The sequence below is a fragment of the Rhizopus microsporus genome (assembly GCF_002708625.1).
Source record: "Rhizopus microsporus ATCC 52813 unplaced genomic scaffold scaffold_11, whole genome shotgun sequence".
In the NCBI taxonomy this organism is placed as follows: Eukaryota; Fungi; Mucoromycota; class Mucoromycetes; order Mucorales; family Rhizopodaceae; genus Rhizopus; species Rhizopus microsporus.
This window is the reverse complement of record NW_019671926.1, coordinates 759,647-782,301: the sequence shown is the minus strand read 5'-3', so window position 1 is coordinate 782,301 and position 22,655 is coordinate 759,647. Positions and strand designations below refer to the sequence as shown.

Sequence of the window (22,655 nt, the reverse complement as noted above, 5' to 3'; positions counted from 1 at the left end):
GTCCTACGTCATATTTGGCTGCGTCTTTTTATTATGAAAATCACTGCACACTGTGCATCTATTCAAAGTCTACGAACCTTTTTATGCTTTAAGAAAACTCACTCTGCAGGAAATGCAAGTAAAAACAGCATGACCTAGGCTTCTGTAATAGTACAGTGCCACACGAAAGCTGACATAGGTGAACTATCACATATTCGCATTATATCATGTCGGTTCCCTCTCCTTCAAGGTGGTGGAAGGAAGATAGAAGGAATATATTACTAAATACTTGATATCTTTTTGATAAATTTAATTCTATAGTTGATTTGAAGGTATAACAAAGTACAGTATACCACACTCTTTGTGCAGATGCTATCGGGAAACCTGGTATGGAAAGCTGATATTCTCCGAATGTGGCGGTGGGCGTAATACGAAAGCAGCTGTACCTACAGGAACCTAAATAAAAGATCAAGTAAACGTCAGACATTTCTTACATTCAATAAAGCATCTTTCATCTCAATCTAATCTTATAGTTCTTTCATTATTTTCAAAAGAAAGTTGAGATTTCCTCTTTGTTTGCTATAAGATAACCTTTTCTTGACAAGCAGTAAAGCTTTTACAATGCAAAATTTACTATCAGCAATCATTTTCTATTGATCAGCAGAAAACTAATTTCAGGTCGCACAAAAGACTATACAAAAACTGGTAACGTGACCAGCATAAAAATAGAAAAGTGCATAGCAAGAAAAAAAAAGTATAAAAGCGTCTGCATGATGAATCTTTTCCTCCTGCTTGTTTTATCTTATTTTCTCGGATATTTATTTTATGGAACTTAAACCACCCATAGAAAATATACAACATGCTGTGATTGATATATTTTCTATCAATGACGGAAAACTGTCAGTCGAACAACAGATTGAGGTTTACGGTAAATCGAAGTTACTTTTATATAGGTCAATATCTAATGTTTGTTTTTAAAATAAAGTCAACGATTTATTCAATGTCAAAGAAAACAAGTCTATATCATTGGATGAAATCCTGGATGGCCTTCGCTATGTGATGGATCACAGAATCAAAGGCGGATATCAACCACACCTTGACCTGAACTTGATGAAAAGACTGTCTGAAGGATTGTTTTTGAATATGGGTCATACAGAAGGTCATCTTTTAAGAAAAAGGTCTACGGATGCTGCTGATGCTGCCTTCTTTTTGTTTGGTGATTTTCTCGAAGAAGGTAAACATTTATGAGCGTTGAGCAATACCCAACTTACTGCATTATATAGTTGAGGAGTTTCGAACTATTATTAGTGGGATGGACATTTCGGATTTAAGACGCCAACTAAAAGTCCATTATCGTTGTCAACCTTACTCTACCAAAGAGCAAAAGCGTGGTGCGATTGCCATGATCATGCTATTGACTCGCCATTTTCCTAACCAATTTGGGGATTGGCGCGACCTAGTCAAAGAAAGCGAGCAGGACGATATGGAGAAGTTACTCAACTCTTCTCTCTCTGCTGAAGTGGATCGTGAAGAAAAATCAAAAATGCCTCGTGCCCCCCAAGTGCCTCAATTAAAACTACTACCTCCGCCTCAGGCATTGTATTTTGACAGATCAGTTGATAAACTGATGGCTATGTTTTCTCAGACGGACAAAGAGAATGGGTTATCAGAGTCTATTGTTCCTGCTCTGCGAGAGCAGTACGGTTTAAACCAGCTGCCAAAGCCTCCACGCCCAAACCCGTTCAAGATGCTCTGGGAGCAACTGACTGATTTTATGGTCCTGATTTTGATTGCTGCTGCTATTGTTGAAGCTGCCGAAAAAGAGTTCGATAGCATGATTGTTCTCCTGATCGTAGTTGTATTAAATACGGTCATTGGATTTAGCCAAGAATGGAAGGCAAGCAAAACGCTGAATGCTCTTATGAACTTATCTGTGCCTCAGGTAATGTAAAAATATATAAAAATAAGCTTGATTTAACCCTTGGATTCCACATGTAGGCAAAAGTCATTCGTGATGGACAACAAAAATATGTCGAGTCGGAAGAACTTGTACCTGGTGACTTGGTTATTCTTGAAGAAGGTGACGCTGTTCCTGCTGATATTCGGCTGATTGAAGTGTCTCAGCTGGGTGTTGTAGAAGGCATTCTGACTGGCGAAAGTGTCCCTGTACAAAAGAATACGAACGCCATCAAAGCAAAAGTAATTACAATCGTACTGAAAACCAGAAAAGATATCTAATCTTTCATAGACTCGTAAAATACCTTTGGCAGATTGTAAAGGCAATGTCTTTATGTCTACAACCGTGGCCCGTGGCAGAGCCAAAGGCATTGCCGTGAGAACAGGAACAAAAACTGAAGTAAGTATCTTTTGTATATCTAAAAAAGGAATGAGTCTCATCTATGTTTATGGTTAGATCGGTAAAATCAGTACAGCAATTCAGAAAGATGCCAAGAAGAAAGTCAAGACGCCTATTCAAAAGAAACTGACAAAACTAGGTCGTTATTTAGTTGGCCTGGCTATTCTACTTTGTGCATTGGTTGTAATAATTGGAGTTGCATGGAAGAAAAATGTGAAAGATATGATTAACATAGGCTTAAGGTTCCGTTGAACGATACTTGCTCTTGAATTGATCGCTCATTTTTATTTTTCTTAGCTTGGCAGTTTCTGTTATACCTGAAGGTCTAGTTGCTGTTACAACAGTGACCATGGCATTGGGGGTGAGACGTATGGCAGCAAAGTATGTGTGAATTAGAATGCAAAGAATATAGAATAATCCTAAATTTCTTTTAGTAAATGTATTGTCAGAACTCTTCCCGCAGTCGAATCTTTGGGAAGTGTTACGGTTATCTGTTCAGATAAGGTAATTTACATCATTTATGGCAAGACATCATATTCACTTTAATATACTAGACCGGCACACTAACCGAGGGAAAGATGGGAACAGCCGAGTTGTGGACAACCGATAATTCACTCTACAAGTTCACTGACTCTACTTCTCTAAATCCTAATGATGGTGAAATCATTCTAGAGCCCCACGAACTACGTCGACGTATGATACATACGAGACATACCGTATCGCCTAATCCAAATCAGTATCACTCTCCGAACGATTACGCAGCTATGAAACCAAAATCCATTGACACTGACCACCCCGAAAACTACAGTTGTCAGTTCTACTACGCCCTTATGGTCGCAGGTCTGTGTAACAATTCGTCTATTCGTAAGGATGAAGAAACTGGCGAATTGAAAACTATCGGAGATCCAACTGAAGTTGCCCTTACCGTCGCTACACAAAAGGCACGTCTCAGCCGCGATTATTGGGTAGATCAGTTAGGCTTTACAAAGATGTTTGAGCGAGCATTTGACAGTGAACGCAAGCTGATGAGCACTATCTACTCTCAAAGTAGAAATGACACTTATAATGCAGTGGTTGGTAATGATGAAATGATTATGGTATGCAAAGGTGCTCCCGAGGAACTACTACGAAAGTGCATACGTTACATGCCCAACGAAACGCAAAAGAATACCCATGAGCGCTCATGGCTCGAAATGACAGATGAGTTTGCCTCACAGGTTCAGGACGAGAATGTACGAATGGCATCCCAAGGTCTTCGTGTCCTAGGTTTAGCTTACAAAGTGATACCCACCCAATATATACCCAAGGATGAACAGGAGGCGACAGAAGCACTGTCATCGTCCTCGTCCTCGTCATCGTCTCAGAATAATCACTTAGCTGAGTCTGACCTTACATTTGTTGGCCTTGTTGGATTAATTGATCCTCCAAAGCGAGGCGTGAAAGAAGCTGTGGCTACCTGTCAGGAAGCAGGTATTCATGTTGTCATGATTACAGGAGACCATATCGAAACAGCCACTGCTATTGCAACACAGCTTGGCATTGTTAAACCCGATATACCCGGAATGGTAAGACGGTATACTTTTAAATACTTAGTATCATAACCCAGTTATAGAATCGTGCTATCCTTGGCCGAGAATTAGACTTGCTTTCTGATGATGCAATCATTGCTCTCGATCCTTTTCCTAGTGTGTTTGCTCGTGTCAGCCCTGATAATAAGCTGTCAATTGTACGTGCTTTACAAAAGCGTGGAGAACTCGTTGCCATGACAGGCGACGGTGTCAATGGTAAAAATTGCTAGACATAGAGCTTATTTGTATTACTTACACATCATGTTAGATGCACCTGCTATTAAGCGAGCAGATGTTGGTGTTGCCATGGGCCAAGCAGGCACCGAAATTACGAAACAAGCAGCTGATATAGTCTTGGTTGATGATAACTTTACTAATATTGTAGACGCTGTTGAAGAAGGAAGACATGTGTTTGATAACATTTTAAAGTTTATTGTCTACCTTTTAAGCTGTAACGGCGCAGAAATATTCTTGATGTTGATTTGTACCATTGCAAATATTGAAGTACCCTTAACGGTTATGATGATTTTATGGGCCAACATTATAGGTAAAAATAAGCTAAAATAGAAAGTGATGAAATATCTTACCTGTTTACCAAATAGCTGACATCCCTCCTGCTATGGCCCTGGGTGTTGAACCAAATGAGAAGGATCTTATGCGCAGACCACCACGAAACCCCAAGATGGGTGTGCTTACATTAGTTACCTGGCTCATGATTTTTACTAATTCCATGTTGATCGCTTTGTTTTCCTTGGGCGCTTACTTGATAAGCCTTGATGTCCTAAAAATGCCAGTCCCTGTAGCACAGTCAATGGTAAAAAAAAGCAAAAAAAAAAAAGGCAATGGTTGGATTCTATTGACTAATCTTTATAGACATTCACAACTCTCACAACGCTCCAGTTGATCCATTCATTTAATGTTAGAAGTGTGCATCAATCCATTTTTAAAACAGGCATCACTCGTAATCGATGGATGATCTTTGCCTTTTTGATTTCATTTGGGTTGATGATCATTGGTATTTATGCACCAGGTAAGTTTTTTCATAAATGCTTGATATATCAAATCTAATGTACCAATATCATCAGGAATATCCCATTGGTTACAGTTAACATCAGTAGGATGGCAATCGTGGGTTATGACAATCTCTTGTGTGGTATTCCTGATTGGAATTGTAGAAACAGAAAAATGGATTATTAGAGTATGGAATGCACGATATTAGATAAAGTAATATGTAAAATATCTTTGGAAAAGAAATAAAGATACATAATGATTCATCATTTATTAAAAACTCGGGTTGTGTTTATACAATAAGAAACAGCATGTGTGTGTTGTGTGAAGGATTAGTAAAAAAAATTATATAAAGTAATATTCATTACAGATCTTGCATTCTGTAAAATGTCCTTTCTTTTGGAGTGTGTTTTGTTTTTCTATAGACAAAGGTACCAATGACAGAAATCGCAGCAACAGCAGCGATAACACCTATGGCAACACCGACTTTACCACCAGTCGACAGGCCATGTTGTATAAACGGATTATTTGAAGGTTTTGGTACATTTGATGTAGCGTTGTTTCGTGGATCAAATGGTGCAGTCACACATTTGATAGCGTATATGCGCTCTCCAGGATTTGTGCAGCTTGGGTAGGTGGCATTGGACACATAGAGTGGTCTACCTGATTGAGCAAATGCAAGAAGCCAAGTCAAGTTGTATGAACGCCCATAAGTAGGGTACACCATGTGTATAATATCAAAAATAGCAAGGTCAGGTCTAGCATAGTGGCGAATGGCATAGTCTAGAACAGTTAAGCACATATCATGTGTCATTTTTCTCTCTCTTTTCTTTGCTTTGCTTACCGGAATATCCATTGGTATTAACCAGACCATCTGTACGGTATACTGCTTTCCCAGATATAAAGGAAAGCCCTGAACTAGGACTAAAGTTGGCTGCTATTAACCAGGAGTCAAAAGATAGATCCTTGAAGGCACTTTTAGATGACTCGTCAATAACAAAGTCAGTGGCGTTCAAAGCCTTTTGAAATTCCGTTAAATCACTAAAGGTTTTTGTCTGCTTGCTGGCAGAGACTAATTTCATCCCTATGGATATGGCGTGAACATCATTACTTTGTGGATTATTATTTAGTGTTACCTGAATCTTCAATGAGTGTATTTGTGTAGTTGTCGTACTTTAATGTCCATGCACTTCCATCGTAGCTTGTCCAAGCAATGTTTTTGGCACCTGAATGGAGTAGATTTGTTTTATGGCACTCGTAATTCGTATTTAGAGAGCTGTATAACTGATTGGCATAATATTCCATATCGAAGAAATAAGCAATATAAACGATCCATGACATTTGCTAAAGATACTTTTGTAAGCACCAATATATGTTTGATACTAGTATAATAGCTAACCTGTAATGGTGTGAGGGATGGATTATTAGCAGAGACACCAATGCTACTTGTAGAGTTTGATTTTACTGTGAATGTGACGAGGTTTGTTGAATTTTGAGGTGTAGCTGTCAAATTGGCATAGCAAGGGGAAGTAACATTGTTTGCTGGAACAATAGCTTGAACATGATTGGTCAGATTGAGTAACTGTATATTTATAATGATAAGCTTTTTCTTGTATCAAAAAAGGAATTAATAATACCTCAAAAAACGGCAATGTATACAATGCACTATCAACAGCTATATTCTGGATCGGTGTGCTGAATACACCAGTGTAGCCAGTATTGTTATCCAGAGTCATTCCACAGCAAACGAGCATGTACTTTTCATTGTTTAACAAATTATGTACAATCTTATAGTTATTAAAGTATTCAACTGAAAATCCATTACTAGAGTCAAGCTGGATTTTTTTTGGATAGTTGTCTTGCCCAAATACAATTGTTATTAAGCCAGTTAATAACAGAAACAAAATATACATTATTATATTTAAAAGTAAAAGAAAGTAAAAGAAAATAGATGATGAGTATCAAAAAGATTTTTAAGCTTGGTGTAACAATAGATTCACAAGACCTTCTATGCAGTAATACCTTGCTTCATGTAGCAATTCTTCTCTTCTATAGTCATTACAATTAGTAAAAAAGTAACTCGCTTGATTAACTTACACTGTGTCATCTTGTAGTATGACAGGTGATATCTTTTGAAACAGTTAGCATAACCAAAGCATATAGAGATCTGTTGTGTTACCCTTAAATCTCGAAGATAATTTAGCACAAGCCGAAAATGAGTAGGATCGCGGTCAATAAAATAAGATCCATCTGATTCTACTGACAATTCATGTCTTCCAGAAAACATGACGGCTAATAAGCTTTTTGAATCTCTGCAAAGTGTGCTAAGTGAAGTTTCGAATATACTTCCACCGACATTCAATCGAACCTGTCTTTATTGTTATTTTGCTTAACAAGTGATGTTTATATCTTTTACCTTTTCATTCAATTGGATTTTTATTTCATTGGCTTGCCTTAATTGATATGCTTTTTGCTCTTTTGCTTCATGAATGACTTGTTTGCATTGTTCAATCAAATTTTCGTGTAGTTCCTGATATTTGGTATCCATCTTGGCTTGAAATTCAAACTTGACTTTATCTACTCTTGCATCAACCTCTTGTATTTTTCCGAGTGTTGATACTATTTCCTTATATATTCCTAAAATTGAGCGATGAGTATGTTGCTTTATATTATTGTAATGCATTCTATATACGCTTTCTCTCAATATCATACGACTCGTTCAACAAGCAATACTGTGATTTATAGTCTATTATAGAATATATAAATGCAAACGAATGCATATGTGACCCTTTATGTACCTTTCCATTCTGCAGAACATTTTATATCCATCTTTTTCATAAAGTTATTGATAATTTCAACCTCTTGAGCTGTAGGTAAATGTCCGTGTCGTATAATATCCTCGTCCGGAGCGTCTTCTGCTGCTGTAAACATGGAAATATCATCTGCGATCTTAATCTCTTGCTGAGAGTCATCAAAGTCACTATCATACTCCTGATAATGAAGGGAAGATGATGAGTCTAGCATAGACCGACGATAAACTGCATAAGAAACTCGTTAAGGTTATATATTAAAAGGCAAAAGTCATTACCGATATGGTTGTCGTTATAATCTTGGTATACTATTTCAGATAATGAAGGTTGATGGTGAAGTGGTGATCGATGTGTAGGTGGATAATAGTTACTATGACTACGAGGTCGCCATGTTGGCGGTGGTTCAAATATATCTAGGTAGTACGTCTGCTCTCTTTCTTTAGGTGAGTATTGCTTATTAATGTCCCTTTTTCTCATTTGGTTACGCAAACAACAGATGAACAAAAGAAGAAGAAAAAAGAAAAACAAAAAACTGAACGTGTTTTTTGGGTCAAGCAGAGTATCAGTCTTAAGACTCATCAGTTTTCAAGCGGAGTGAAACTCACAAGAAAATACCATATAGGGTAATTTTGTGTATATAGGCGCTTTTTCAGGTCAAGTGGTCGGAAATAAAACCTTGAAGGGCGCTTTTTTTCTGTTAACTTGGCCTTTAAACTCTCTTTGATACTTCGCGCACTCTGTGCGAGAGTGTTGCGGCGGCTACTTTGCAGCGTATAAATAAGATAAAATGCAGCTCTTTCGAAGGCAATGAGAATTTAGTTTGTAGAATGACAGAAGACTGTGATTCTATACCTCCTAATCACATCTACTTGTTAAGCTCATCGCCAAACAGATATTGTAAAAGTAGCTGAGAAAATGAGGAGAATAATACACAACATAAACTGCTCTTATTGCTAAAGTCATAAGCTTCGATATACAGTAATTACATGTCTTTAACAGATACAACTCTTCAATTAACACGTTTCATACTTATACTTAGCCCTCAAATCAATGCATAAGAGGCAGGCAATACTTCAAAGCACAGGTAAGCAAATTCACGAAAAAGGATTATGCTGTTGATGTTTGGTCAAGGATTTTTTCCATCTTTTTTGCAAATGATAATCTTGCATATTGATTTATTTCTTTTTGGGAAAGGCTTTATCTCGAAAGAGTCGACTAGTAGCAAGAAACAGTAAAGTTCCAGTTCTCTGACATAAGTGACAAGGCCGGCTTGAGGATGCGTTGTACCTCTGCCGGCAAAGCTGACGATTTAAGCAATATTGAGTTTGCGAAGAACATTAACAAAGACAAGTATCATGTCAATCACGCCAACCATCGAAAGACTATGAGAGAAGCCAAAAAATAGCGCTGATCAACTGTATTAGAAGAAGAGAGATTTCCATAAAGCCCGCACTTTGCTGGAGCGGTTAATGAGCTTTAGAGAGAGTGACTATACCAAACCGTAATTATTTCACTATGATGGCGAATAATGATATAGTCATGAACCTCTGGCAGCATCAACAAAGCTCGCTATATGATGATAGTGATGATGGGTCTTCCGCTTGGTCTTCCCCTGCCTCCTCCATCTAGCTTGAAGTAATGAACAAATATACAAGCTGGGTTTGCGACTCTTGTTTCCCACCGTCAATGGAAAAAGAAGATGCAGGATCATGGGAGATTGAGATCTTTCCGCTTATCACCAGTTGGCTCAACAAAGCAGTAGACGAAGCTGTAGAGAAACTTCCACCATTTCAAGATGGATGGAAGGGGGAGGGTATTCCGACATTAGAGGAATCAATCGAGATATATGGATAATGTATTGCCTGGACAATATGTGTGTTTTTTTTATATGGATATCACTCTCAAATCCTTGATCAAGCAATACATTATATAGTAATTCAGCCTCATTGAGCATATTCAATGTGTATGGTTCAAAGCTATACAACCTCCACGATCTTAGATTCACAGAGATATTGTCATGGTCAACTCCAATAAAGAGCGAAACTTTGTACAAAAGACAGTTACATTATTAGTGTTGTAGTTTAAATTAATTAAAGTCTATGTTATCCGCATACTGTATCTCTCTACTAGTAGCATAGGCAGGTAGCGTATATCTTGCCTCTCTGGGTACATTCTTTTTGCTTTCGCCCTGTGCTTTCTTTGACTTCTCCTTTTTTAGAAAGAGCGATGACCATGATTTTCTGTTTGTCAATTTCTTTCTTTCTGGCTTAATACTTTCCTCATTGTCTGTAACAGTATTCTGAGGTAAATTGTGCTTTTTTAATGCCTCGTCTTGTCGGTTAGAGGGAAGGGATGAAGTGCGTGGTAATGATGTATGGTACTTCGTGTGGTCATGCTGAGTTTCTATTGCATCTGGAAAGGGTATCACGTTAGACGAAACAAGGGCTACAGTTGATTCTCGTTGAACCGTCTTGTCCTCGAATACATCCTCGCAACCTTCATCTTCCTTACTGCCATTCAGTCGCGAGTTATGGTCTGTTGCCGTAATCGAATACTCGTAAGATGACGGTGACTTTTCATAGTAGTTCAACATGGTGCCTGACTCGAAGTAGGATTGAATCCACCATCGCTGCATCCTTTTAGCTTCTTCAAATATACTGAACCAGTTGTAAGGTATAGCTGTCTTTAATTGCTTTGTCCATAGGTGAATGGGTGGATTTCCAGCATGATCAAACGCATAGTACGCGTCAAAATTGTTTGGCAAGTATCTATGTTGGTATCATTCTCTAAGAAATTCGGGGGAAAAACAGATAGTCATCATACAATGCATACCTTGCTTCACACCATCTTGACATATCAGATAAATCCGTCCCTAAATAATGAATAATAAGGCTTTGTATGACTTTTGTTTGTTTTGTTTACGTAAAACATAAAAGCAACACATTTCATCATGCCATCCTATTAAAAGAATGGTCAATAATGATATACACATATCCATAAAAAATACATATACCTTGAAATAAGGCGATTGTTATCAATTTGATTTTAATAATATACAGCTCGCCTTGCCTGAGGTCATTTAATGAGATGAGATCAAGACATTCTTCATTTTCAGATTGAGTACTGTTGTTGTCTATAGGATCGTGTGACGCTGGCCAAGTCAAGTTTTGTTGTTGTTGTTGTTGTTGTTGTTGTTGCTGTGTTGCCATAGAAATATAGAATTACTGAAAAAAAGGGAAGACTATATCAGAATGTCTCACTGATCTTGCTTGTTGTACAACAGAACATATGCTTTATTAACATAAACAGCACATAGTTGCAAGAAAAAGAAAAAGAGAAGAGACACTAAAAAAGTTAAATATCATTAGAATATACGCTTTATACAAGTCTTTTCTTTTTTATATCTCTCAAAAGATAATGTTGTCTTTTAAACAATAAAGAAAAGGATTGATAACCAGCTAAAGTGTAATTGTTATTAATTTTAAATTGTATGCGAATAAGTTCTGAAATAAAATGTATATACAAGCTATAGATATATAAATATATATATGTGATCAAGATTCCTCATTTGCTTTCAAGACCATGTTCTTGAGAAATCTTTGTAGGACATGCCTCATACGTTGAGGAGTGATCTTGGGTGGATACTTTTTGATTCTATATTCCAAGCATCGAGTGACCATCTCCCGAGGCACATAGGTACCCTTCGTCTCGGCGGTCTGACCATCATCATTCGGACTACGCTCTTCAGCGTCTGGTAGAATGACGGAGGTAGCAGGACGACTATAATAAAAAGAGGGTGACATCCATTGCGCAAAAGAGTTCTTTTGTGTCGAAGCAGAGTACCATGAGGGCGACATGGACGTGCTAGGTAATATTGTATTCGCAAATGTCGGTTGGTATAAGGGCAGATGCCGTCTTGTAGCAATTTCATGATCCTCTTCATTTTGAGCTTCGTTGCTCTGATCGCTTGGTGTATCATTTGCGTTTGCCGTGTTTCTGCTACTGTTTTCTGATGTTACCAAATGTTTATAACTTCCACGCAAAGCAAATTCAGGTGGTATGATATCCATAGTCACCTTAGCTGTCAAATGTAACTGGAGAATAGCGTTCAGGACATCAGATACTATAGTTGTTATTTAGTAAGGCAACAATTTAAAAATAACCATCCAACACGCGTGCTTACCATACAAATATTCTAAAAATTCTCTATTCTTAAAAATTCGTTTTTCACTAATCTTGCTGATAATCTTTTGCCAAAGGTTCGTTCTCTTATACCAATATGGCCATCCATACTGCATCATCACAATCATATTGCCTGCTTTTTCGTCCCAGCGTAAGGCAGAGTCAATTGACGCCATGCCACCCTTTTGTTCAGATTCGTTGTCAAGACCCACCACCAAGTGTTTTATACATCGAACTACCAATCCTTCCTGCGTGACTCTCATAAGGCCAAACTCTCTTCCATGAAATATATTTGCTACTGTACAACAGTCAATTTCGTCCATCAAGAAGTCTTTTTCTTCTAACTCATCAGGAATAGGGAACACAGAAAGAATGATGGCAATTTCGAGGGTCGATTGCTATAGTACCCTTTCATGTTCAGCTCTTATCTTTGCATACTTTGTCATCTTACCTGTAAACTACCCACGAGTAAATAGATAATACCAATATTGTAAAGTACTCGAAAGGTAAACATTAAAGGAATATCGGCATCAACGCTTTCTCCATGCGTCTTTTCTTCTCTTCTTTGGGCATCAATACGATCACATATACTTTGTGATAATTCAAGTGCTTTTGCCAAATTACCAGGAACAGATGGCTATTGATAGATGAGTCAAGATGACGGTTTTTTAGAATGAAAATTACCGATGAAAGAGCTAAATCACTTCTGACAAGTAAGACAGCATTATGCATATCAAATGGTAGTTTATATGATTCAATGACTCTACATAACTCTATTAAAAATGGTAAGTGTTTCTATTTTATGCACATGGTTTATTTACCTTGTTCCCAATTTCCAAAATGATCTACGAGTTCATTTTCTGATATCCGATCTGATGCCCATTGCCACAATTCAACAATGTGTCGTAAACAATCACCTGCTTGACTCAAAATATGTAGAGTGTCATCGACACCCTTGACACAATATGAATCTAAGCCCTGATTCCGTTCTTGTTCTATCTTTTCTTCTTCATTATCTTCAGCATAGTCCAGTCTAGGTCGTTTTCTTCTCGCTGTCATCTGGGTATCTTCTGAGAAATCAATAGTAGTCTTGTCATTACCAGTTCCTGGCTTATTGTTATTGTTGGGCTGAAAGATACAGATAGGAATCAAACAGGATTTTTCGTCGTCTGTGTTCTCACCATTCATGCCACACACTGCTCTGTAATAATCATAGCCAAACTGGACAAACTGGCAACTGGCTGCCATATATTCACACATCACAGTTACTAAGACAACAAAATCCTCCACACTCAGCGCATCTACTCCAAACTCTTCTCTGTCCACCCTGACCGTGTTTCGGTGCTCTTTAAGATACTGAAGACGCAAATCATGATGTGATGTATAGTTTTCATCATCTAGTCCTTTATACCCACAAGCTGCGAGCATGCTGCAGGTGAACTGTGTTGCCTCTTTCCACTTGTGCTGCTTGATATAGAATCGTTGACCGAGTAATAAGAATTGTTCAAATAGGTTATATGGTAAACAGATCAAAGGTTCATTTGTATTTCTCACAGAGGGTACAATGTCTCTTCTGACCAGTAGCAGTTTATAATCGCATAAGCGAGGGAATAGTTCTGTCACCAATGTCTTTATCAACCGCTGCTTCTCTTCTCCTTCCATCTTTTGTGCGCTTAGTATCAGAGTATTGATAGCCTCGATCTATCAAGCGTTAGCTCGTATATTGCATACATACTTTTCTTTACCAAGTATTTGTACGCATGAAGTGGATAACTTTTGATATATTGAAATAGAATATTGAATATCTTGATGTAGTCACCATTACCTTGGAAATGTTCTACAGTGAGAAACAAAAGTAAGTTGCGTGTTTTTCGTTTCTTTAAACTTTTTCACCTTTGGCGAAATCAATTATATTTGATTGTAATACAAATGGTAAAGATGCAAAGAATTCTATATATACATTGTAAGGAGGCTTTCTTTTTCTTTTTCTCTAGAACAAAGAACCTACTGCTCAAGTCTGTTTCCTTTTGAGGGTCCAAGTTTTCTGCGACTTCAGCTGCAAATGCTTGAAATGCTGGATTTCTATAGTCATTTGACTGCCTATATACATTTAAAGTGAATACATGATGATTTATTACATGCTATATTTACAGCGATACAAAGGTTTGTAGTGCTCTGTCATAATTGCCTATATTAATGTCTGCTTTTAAATCAGTGTACTATTTTAAACAAAGTTAATAACTGACTGATGAACACAATCTAGATTACTTGTTCTGGCTTGATCAAGGCTTTTTGTTCCGGTGAAGAATGGGAACTTGATAGTTCATTTGACATTTTTTTGATTTTTATTGGTATTAAAGAAAAAAAAAAAAGGGACCAAAGAGCATTTACAGTTTTTTAACCCAAGTTAAGACGGTCGGAAATGATTTTTGAGCGAATTAAAATTAGTTTTCAGACAAGCAGAGCTTTTTGATGTGAATTAAAAAAAATACATGCTAACTTATATTTGTAAGAAGAAAAACCGTGTATGAGACAGCGGTATTAAAAGCGGCGAGGGTGGCGAACAGGTTGTATTAAGATACTTTTGGAAATAAATACAGTGGCATTACCATGAATGTTTTCCGAAGCATCCCACAGCTCTGAGCTTGTTAAAACGATATAAGTAAGCATCATTTTTCGTTTTTGGCACTCGTGGCACGCCTTTCCCAAAACCCTTAATGTCTAATGTTTTTTATGCAAATTTCACGTTAAAAGTCTTAAACACACCAACATGAGCCACCAGCAATCCTGCTTCTTTTCTCTTTGTTTCAACTTATCGAACAAAGCACCAGTGACGCCAACCTGCTGTCGTTTTATCGGCAATTAATAGGCTACAAAACTAATGCTGGCGTAAAGAAACACTGTACTCACCAATATATTAAGCATAAAAAGTATGTATTTGAGTTTTCATAAAGAGCTCTTTTCTTGTACATTTCCAAAGCATTACACTATATTCATATTTTAGCAATCTCTTTGGTGTCTTTCAGTAGTCGTCCAAAAAAGGTAAGCGAATCATCTGAACCCAAATGGTTGTTTGCCTAAAAATGGTAACCAATTCGAATATTGATATTCATTCGCCCAAAATTAACGTTCGAACGCCCAATTAAAACCATTTATTTCGAGATTCATACATTGTAATGATTTAATCTTTGATTATAGAAGAAAAAAAGAAAAAAGAGGCTATGTTAAGTAAGTATAGCTATCATCAGCTGTATTACGTTCCAAGTACTCCCTAAAGAATAGAGTATTAGATATCATCTTAATAAATCATGACTTACTTGTCTATGAGCACTTCTATACGCTTCTTGATATCCTGTGCCTGCAACACAAATCAATAACAATAATAATTATTATGTTCAAACTTACAGTAACCGGAAATCTAACTTGACATGTTACTTCGCTTAATAATAAGCCATGGCCAAGTTGTTTCTTTGATTTCATGATCCTTACAATTACTGCATCTATCTGTTGTTCTCTACTCAACAAGACTGTCTTGTCTAATTCTGCGTCTTTTTCAATGACCTCGTTCAAGGTTGCTGTGGTCATTTTAAGGTTATCGCTAGAGCAAGTGAAATTATCATTAAAATAGAACAAATCAGTTGGATTGATTTCTTGATCTATAGGTTCTTTTCGAAGTAGAGGGTATTCATTCCATAAGAGTGATGTCAGTACGCGTCTAAGCTCAAGTTCATCTAAGATTCATTCATGTTTATATAAAAATTATGATCTCTGTGTGTATATATAGATTACCTAGCGATGTAAATGACATAATATCAGCGAATGATAAATAATGACGCGTTTTATCATTAAATAAGAGCAAAACGACTGTCTGTAATAATGTCAAGGTGATACGTTTGGACCCCTGATAGATATGGTTAATGTGTCTTTCTTTTATATATATAAATGTATATATATACACCATACCTTTGGATAATTTGCATATACCTCACATACACCCAGTGGGTTTTGCCACGTCAGTCTTCTTCTTGGATACTTTTGCATATAAAACTCTGTATAAATATCTTCTATCTGTTGTAAATGGTGCGGCAGGTCCACCTTAACAGACGTATACGATGGCCAGAACCCATGCGTTAACACGTTGACATTTAACTGCAAGGGTGTATGCAGTTGAACCGTTTCCTAAAGGGCCATTCATTACACTGCTTTTTTATAAGAGTACTTTATAAATAAAACTTACGTTGAATTCTTGCATCATCTCGTTTGACTGTTTTATATCCCGAATCATTCCTTCCAACTTACTTGTGTATGCAGCTCCACACTCCTTTTTCATCTTGGCAAGCATCACCTTTTCCCCACTCTTATTGGTTGTATCCAGTAACAGTCGTTTTGCAAGATCTTTCTTGTATAAAGCTTCGAATACATCCTTACTTTGGAGATGATGAAAGGCAAAAATGCATTGATCCAACTGCTTTTCATCAAATTTCTCGCTTTTTAGCACGTTATCGACGTGTTTGGCTAATAGACGAACAACATTGTTTTCCTTGAGATTAATAAAGTATCCAGTACCATCCTTTAATCCATCTACAAATCGCTTATCGCCTTCAAAACTGTGATCAACTATGTATTCATTCTTTTTCTTGAACGTAGATAAAATGTTCATCTTTTCTTGTACCGGTAATCGATCACAGAGTATTGAAGAACCCTTTGTCTTTATATAAAATACTGCATTTAGCCACCTGCCAGCAGTGAATGAGCTCTGTGAGTTACCTTGACATAATTTATAAAATATTTGGCACATATATCCAACTGTCCCACTTTTTTTAAAAGTCTGTATAGCAAGGATAATTCGTCGACCAGATAGTTTTCATGAAAGTAGCTGAAGCCTATATATAATCTCAGCATATTTATATAGCTTTTTATACCAACTCTAAAAGGGAGCTTACATCTATCCAAAATATCTGTCACTCGTTTCGTCAGCAATTCTTCTTCTACGATTGCTTGTAAGGGTGCCTTGGTCGATTTATCAAAGTATCGCTTCACTCTTAAAATTGACTCTTGATGAACCCGGGTAGATACATGATCGAGATAGTCACCCATTGGACTTGAGCTAATCAGACTATCACCTTCAGCCTTGTAAAACTCTCTAGTTGTCACAAGTAGTCCCGGTTCGAACTCAGTATGATACAGGTTTAGATCAAGCAGCATGCGAATGATAGACTGCAACAGAGGCACATCAATTTCCTCAGACATTCTTTCCATTCGAATCAATTCCAATATGCTTGAAAGCATTTTTTGTCGTATCTGTTCATGCTCTAAAAAACTAGATCGAAGCAGATCCATAGACATGGCCCAAATAGAGCCTCCCTTTGCATTTAATGAGAAAGTGCGATCGAGATAGAGAAAGAGGCTTTTGATTTGAGACTAACGTAGGATATGTAAGATGGTTATAATGAAATAATATGTCCTCATTACCACTTGATCACAGTAACTTCTCCATATTGCATTGACCTTGTTTAGATAATCATGCTCATTACTATCAAGATTTCTTTTTCAACTAGTTCAATAACCCTTTTCTCTCGTTTGTTTTATATAAAGTCCCACATACCGACTTAATTCGTGACATTGGTTCTGTACAAGCTCAAGACATTCCATATGAAGTAAATCATATAATTCCTGAGCTTTATCATATTGACATAGACACTCACAGGACTAAAGAATAAGCTGTGTGTGTGTTGCAAGTATATGATTACTCTTACTTGATACAAGATCTCAAGGCTTTCCTGTGGACACTCTTGACATTTGATCGCCTTGATCGCTTGTTTTAAAGTGCTCCATGCATTATGCTCGTATTCAGTAGACAATTGAGGCTTATGAACTATGCTCTGATGTCAGTGTACTAATTTTTCATATATTTCAATTACTTACGCCTCAGGTTATGTACTGTTATTGTTCGATCAGATAATGTTGAATGGTTCTTCATGTGTCCAGTAGATGTTGTCAAGATGTTGCTGAATGGGGGTTGTGAAATGATATTGTCCAGTCGAGGACGCTTTAAATTATGCTCTTCTTCAAAGTTCATTGTTGAATTAAAAAGAAAAAAAAAAGAAGTAAAATAAAAACGCGCATTTAAAAAAGACAGGCAATATATTTTTAATGCTGAAGCACTCCTTATGCAATTACAAGTGTATTTTATTTACATTCTATATAAAAATAAGCATGTATTATGAGAAAATATGCTGATACTGTATTTTTATTAGTTATTGACGTTAATTTTATAAAACATTGTCGTAAAATAAAAAAAATTATATACGTAAAAAGACGACAAAGAAAAATACGTTTGAATAAAACGACATCATGTCAAAAGAGAGAGATAATGAGTATATGTAGAAAAAGAGAGAAAGAGTATGTTAGTATTAGAGCACATATCCTAATATTAGTTTTACTTACCACCAAGGTGTATTCTGGGGAGGGTAGCGATAACTACCCAGGATTGTTTTAACAAAAAAAAAAAGGAAATAGGAGCAATCTGCTTCGTAACCATTCAAGAATATGCATTGCCAAATATGACTACATGTTCTTCTGGTTTCATGGAAAAACCGAATAAAGAATTTAATTTTTTACAAGGAGACTAAAGAGGGCGATTTCTAATATTAGGTTAGTTTCTGCTCCAAGACAGCCCACCTATTAATATTACTGTTAAATGAGATAGTGAGCCATATTCTTTTTGTATTTGTTATTACTCTGATAACATTACAATGGTTTCAATACGACATCTCAATTTGGAAATACAGTATATCCATGGATGTCAAGGCTGATACTACGAAAATATTCTTGGTAACGACGAATTTACATTTCATACAACATGAATTTTGTTCTCACCATTGGGTGCATTTATTTTCGATCACAGGCGAATTTACTTTCCGGTGGACTTCCATCATATATCACTCAAGTTATTCCGGATCTCACAGTTACTCCCCATTGATGCCTTACCAGCCCACTATCCGCGTGGCCCGGCTACGGTATGGCGCGCCTTCTGGTCATCTTCCTTCCCACACCAGGCACACACCGTGCTCTGCATATACAAGTGCTTTCAGGACTACGTGTTGATGGTCAAACAATCATTGCTTGTACGGTCTGGGCTATCTGGCGGTGTCATTGGCGTTTTGTATTTGATGGTCGTACCTTCTGGCCCGATGAAGCTGCTGCACGAGCAACGCAAGCAGTCAAGCGAATACATGATGAGAATATCTATAGAGAGCGTCTAAAAACATTTCGCTCAGGTTAACGCAACCTTTATTTTGTTCCGTGCTTCTATGCTCTTTATTATTTTCTTTAATAAGTATAAGCTAACTGGCAGTACTTGAATAAAATATACCATTTTACAAAAAAAAAAATTTACTTTCCGGAAAGACTGTATAGCCACTATCCATAGATATCAAAGAGAGAAAGAGAGACTATGTGACTGTGCGATCACGCATTATTTTAATGTTCCTTTTTTTTTGGCGTTTTTTGTTTCTTTATTCTTTTATCTAAAAACGAATCCAATGACTGAATCCTCAAATGTCATCTTTCTAATTGACATTCAAAGCTTTATAAAAGACAATTTCACCATGGATCAACTCAAGATGGCTATGGAAAGAATAATCTTCTACTACAACATTCAACTGATATCTTCGTCACTGTTTTGGAGCTTTGCCTTTTTTAGCTCATTGACCACGTTAACTGACTGTATGAATATCCAACTTCATAGCTTTAATAAGCTCCCTGAGTTAAAAAATTATCTAGCTGAAGAATACAAACGATACCCTGGCTATACCGGTGGAGCTAGTGAATCACTCACACCATATGAGCGCATGAAAGAAGCCATCAGGTCAGTGCTTCAAAGCCTAGCATGGGATAATACAGCAAGCTCCCAAAACAGACAATCAAAAAACTACATATTCGCCATCATGTCACTACCTAATACCCTGTCTAGTCTGAACTCTTTCTCTTTATTCCAGCAGCCTGAGCAACCTAGCCTGATGGGTTCACTACATGGTGCAGCAGATATATTTCTGTCTATAAAGAAAGATTTCATTGATGAATTTTCTGCAAATTTCGAAGCGAATAGAATATCATTTAGCATAATTGACGCAGATGTAAAGTTTGACAGACACAAGCTGAAGCAAAAAATGTTTGATAATCTACTTGGTCGTGGTTTTCAACTTTGTTTGCAAAAGTTTGGTGGAAGATATGTTCTATTCAATTCACTGATTCAAGATTACGATAAATTCAGCTCTCATTATCATCAAGAACTTGAGGCACTATTAAGTCCAATGAATTTTCAGTTATTGACAACAGAACAACAACAAGAACAATCACCAGAAGATAAGCAAGATGATGAGCCAGATATACCGTTTCTTCTGGAGATGAGCTCTGTCTTCCATGACCATTGTTTTAATCTGTGGAGAGGACCAGTACGAACTGTGAAGAATCGATATATTGGGCATTTTTTTCTTTACCTATTCAACGCGACACATGATATCCAAAGCCTTCGCGACCTAACACCATATTCACATGTACGAATGCATCCAGCTATCTCGCGATCCCAGTTCAAGGTGTCTTGGTTAACACATTCAAAAGATGACGAATTGAACAGTGACCTCTTATTGGTACCCGATACAGACAATGGCCATCTTGATTGCTTTACAGAGATACTCCAAATCATTCACTCAACTGGCAAAATCGGAATAGCTGAACTGGTCCCAGTCGACAATGCGTATACCAGTTCAGTCATTGCAGCGATTATACCATATACTAGGAACACTGCTGTCATGCGCTTTCTAAATATCTCAACCGTTCCTGCTCCAAAGCCAATCCTCGCTGTACCCTCTGAACCTATAACCTGTTTCATGCCGTCTATATCCTCTGTTTCAGGCGAGCAAATACCAAACATTAGCAAGTCATCAATCAAGAAGAAGTTGCCGCTCAAGCTTGAGCCCAGTGAAAGACTAAAACACTTGATGATGATACATACCCAAAAAGAAGAAGAAACTAAATGCAGTGCTGATCCCGGTCATATGAAACAAAAACCTGATGACCAAAAAGGAGAAGAAGAACTAACTATCAGCCTGCCAAAGACGATACCAGAATTTAAAAGAATGCTCTATGACCTATACTTGGAAACATTATTTGAGAGGACGGTAAGTCAGATAGACAAAATGTGAACCAAAGTATTGATTTGATCTGTATTTTTAGAAAGTGTTTGAGCTCTTTATTCGCATAATTCATGAACTTATTGAGAACATCATAAAAGTAAGAGGATTTACTCATGAAGAAATAATTGAAGCAATGAAAACTGTGGCAAGAGATTCAGACCATATCGAAACAAGGCATGCTGTTGACATCATGAACGGTAAACAGCTAGAATACTCCTCTTCATTATCAAAAGAACAAAGATATCTTTACGAATGGTGGGAACGGGTCAGAGAAATAAGTGAAGAACCAAGATTTGATGAAAAGATGCTGCGATTATTACGTCTTACAGAGTATGTGTCATAGACCAACAAAATGGGAATTCAAGCCTAACTTATTCTTTTTCAGTTTTCGACTTCAAACAATTATTTACTGCTTTATGGCAAAGTTGGCGATGACAAGTCCATTATCAGATAGTGAAAAGAACAAACGCCTGCAGAGAGAATTAACAGAGCACGCTCGCTCTCATTTCGCCATTACTTTTAGTGAAACGTCTCTTCTTGATGTAGTATCAAAAGTTGATGATGTTATTGATGAAGTGGATCAGTATGAGCTCAACTTTTTTTTTATGCTAGAGAGATGGTATTATCCTTAATTAACATCCATAAACAATTATTGATATACATATTTATAGGTTTAAGGACGACCTAACTGATCTCATGAAGCATCTGCGTGAAGAATATCATGATGAATGGATGGAAATGTATGTGGATAGTGTTGCAAAATTTGTTAACCTTGGAGTAGAGACAAAAAGTAATAAAACCAGAAAGAAAGGTATATACTATACTAAGCATTATATTCTTAGATGAGGCAGAAAAGAAACCAAAGAAGGAACCAAAGAAGAGATCTCTTGCAGAAATGCTGCAAAAAGAAAAAGAAGAGAAAGAAGCAAAGAGGAAAAAACCAAACACCTTTGAAGACATGCTAAAGAAATCCATTGAATACTCTGCAGAAAATACAAGAGATCGTATAGGTGAATCGACGAGGATGGCAATTGAAAGAGTGAATAGATCCATGGTCAATGGAAAGCCTACAATCAAACGCGCCGGAGGCTTCTTAGTGAGCGCACTCAGTCCAAGGAGGCCCACAACCATGCCCAGAGAAAGACAGCCAATAGTAGATCCAAACTTGACGCCGAGAACTTCTCTAAGCAGATTCTTGGGAGTGGATATTTATGAGCAATATGCAGAATATTGTGAGGTAAAAAAAAGGCCTAATCGTCTTGAAATATCAGGTCTGCTAATTTTATTCTTCTTTTTTCTTGATAGTCGCCATAATAAATATATAAACTATACATTTTCTTTGTAAATATAAACCAACAAACCATTATGACACATTGCTATTATACAATAAAACCTCATTATTTTTGCATTACTCGCAAATCCAACGCTTATCAGCATTGGTTACTATTTCTATGTTGACTTTTCATTCAACTGTACATTGCTAGAAAGCAAAAAACAGATGATAAAATATTTAAATAATTATAATCGACCTTCACAACATTTGAATGAAGCAAAA

General features: G+C 37.0%; 9 protein-coding genes across 9 annotated transcripts; 3 read left to right on the top strand and 6 right to left on the bottom strand.

Annotated features, from left to right (window-relative positions):
- Positions 1-804: 804 nt before the first annotated feature.
- RHIMIDRAFT_244661 (calcium ATPase) lies at positions 805-5,122 on the top strand (the record flags this gene model as incomplete). The annotated part of the gene is made up of 14 exons (XM_023610098.1): positions 805-907; positions 965-1,213; positions 1,263-1,921; positions 1,978-2,178; positions 2,228-2,335; positions 2,393-2,577; positions 2,633-2,716; positions 2,770-2,839; positions 2,890-3,900; positions 3,948-4,119; positions 4,172-4,450; positions 4,506-4,717; positions 4,804-4,933; positions 4,989-5,122. The coding sequence occupies 14 exons, from the start codon at positions 805-807 to the stop codon at positions 5,120-5,122; spliced, it is 3,597 nt and encodes a 1,198-aa protein (XP_023465187.1).
- Positions 5,123-5,199: 77 nt separating this feature from the next.
- Positions 5,200-6,004, bottom strand: RHIMIDRAFT_24844 (uncharacterized protein). Its single transcript, XM_023610519.1, has one exon. The coding sequence runs from the start codon at positions 5,783-5,785 to the stop codon at positions 5,276-5,278; it is 510 nt and encodes a 169-aa protein (XP_023465186.1). The 5' UTR covers positions 5,786-6,004; the 3' UTR covers positions 5,200-5,275.
- Positions 6,003-7,028, bottom strand: RHIMIDRAFT_24874 (uncharacterized protein). The gene is made up of 4 exons (XM_023610556.1): positions 7,009-7,028; positions 6,549-6,960; positions 6,311-6,493; positions 6,003-6,255 (listed from the first exon to the last, which is right to left on the bottom strand). The coding sequence occupies exons 2-4, from the start codon at positions 6,822-6,824 to the stop codon at positions 6,034-6,036; spliced, it is 681 nt and encodes a 226-aa protein (XP_023465185.1). The 5' UTR covers positions 6,825-6,960; positions 7,009-7,028; the 3' UTR covers positions 6,003-6,033.
- RHIMIDRAFT_24889 (uncharacterized protein) lies at positions 6,439-8,228 on the bottom strand. The gene is made up of 8 exons (XM_023610570.1): positions 8,093-8,228; positions 7,710-8,029; positions 7,604-7,657; positions 7,328-7,548; positions 7,091-7,279; positions 7,009-7,040; positions 6,549-6,960; positions 6,439-6,493 (listed from the first exon to the last, which is right to left on the bottom strand). Exons 2-7 carry the CDS (start codon positions 7,933-7,935, stop codon positions 6,885-6,887), a joined length of 798 nt encoding a protein of 265 aa, XP_023465184.1. The 5' UTR covers positions 7,936-8,029; positions 8,093-8,228; the 3' UTR covers positions 6,439-6,493; positions 6,549-6,884.
- Positions 8,229-9,582: 1,354 nt separating this feature from the next.
- RHIMIDRAFT_257763 (uncharacterized protein) lies at positions 9,583-10,909 on the bottom strand. The gene is made up of 3 exons (XM_023611305.1): positions 10,735-10,909; positions 10,554-10,679; positions 9,583-10,489 (listed from the first exon to the last, which is right to left on the bottom strand). Exons 2-3 carry the CDS (start codon positions 10,574-10,576, stop codon positions 9,808-9,810), a joined length of 705 nt encoding a protein of 234 aa, XP_023465183.1. The 5' UTR covers positions 10,577-10,679; positions 10,735-10,909; the 3' UTR covers positions 9,583-9,807.
- Positions 10,910-12,588: 1,679 nt separating this feature from the next.
- Positions 12,589-14,265, bottom strand: RHIMIDRAFT_257745 (uncharacterized protein). The gene is made up of 6 exons (XM_023611304.1): positions 14,172-14,265; positions 14,055-14,122; positions 13,912-14,003; positions 13,797-13,853; positions 13,649-13,740; positions 12,589-13,604 (listed from the first exon to the last, which is right to left on the bottom strand). The coding sequence occupies exons 1-6, from the start codon at positions 14,235-14,237 to the stop codon at positions 12,717-12,719; spliced, it is 1,263 nt and encodes a 420-aa protein (XP_023465182.1). The 5' UTR covers positions 14,238-14,265; the 3' UTR covers positions 12,589-12,716.
- A 635-nt stretch (positions 14,266-14,900) lies between these two features.
- RHIMIDRAFT_257725 (Cullin-domain-containing protein) lies at positions 14,901-18,015 on the bottom strand. The gene is made up of 12 exons (XM_023611303.1): positions 17,829-18,015; positions 17,660-17,778; positions 17,509-17,612; positions 17,376-17,448; positions 16,847-17,324; positions 16,671-16,786; positions 16,141-16,611; positions 15,867-16,082; positions 15,693-15,804; positions 15,309-15,634; positions 15,221-15,261; positions 14,901-15,174 (listed from the first exon to the last, which is right to left on the bottom strand). The coding sequence occupies exons 1-12, from the start codon at positions 17,980-17,982 to the stop codon at positions 15,123-15,125; spliced, it is 2,262 nt and encodes a 753-aa protein (XP_023465181.1). The 5' UTR covers positions 17,983-18,015; the 3' UTR covers positions 14,901-15,122.
- A 577-nt stretch (positions 18,016-18,592) lies between these two features.
- Positions 18,593-19,326, top strand: RHIMIDRAFT_24752 (uncharacterized protein). The gene is made up of 2 exons (XM_023610417.1): positions 18,593-18,737; positions 18,811-19,326. Exons 1-2 carry the CDS (start codon positions 18,706-18,708, stop codon positions 19,166-19,168), a joined length of 390 nt encoding a protein of 129 aa, XP_023465180.1. The 5' UTR covers positions 18,593-18,705; the 3' UTR covers positions 19,169-19,326.
- A 92-nt stretch (positions 19,327-19,418) lies between these two features.
- Positions 19,419-22,496, top strand: RHIMIDRAFT_257713 (uncharacterized protein). Its single transcript, XM_023611302.1, has 5 exons — positions 19,419-21,085; positions 21,141-21,430; positions 21,486-21,719; positions 21,772-21,890; positions 21,943-22,496. Exons 1-5 carry the CDS (start codon positions 19,514-19,516, stop codon positions 22,443-22,445), a joined length of 2,718 nt encoding a protein of 905 aa, XP_023465179.1. The 5' UTR covers positions 19,419-19,513; the 3' UTR covers positions 22,446-22,496.
- Positions 22,497-22,655: the final 159 nt, after the last annotated feature.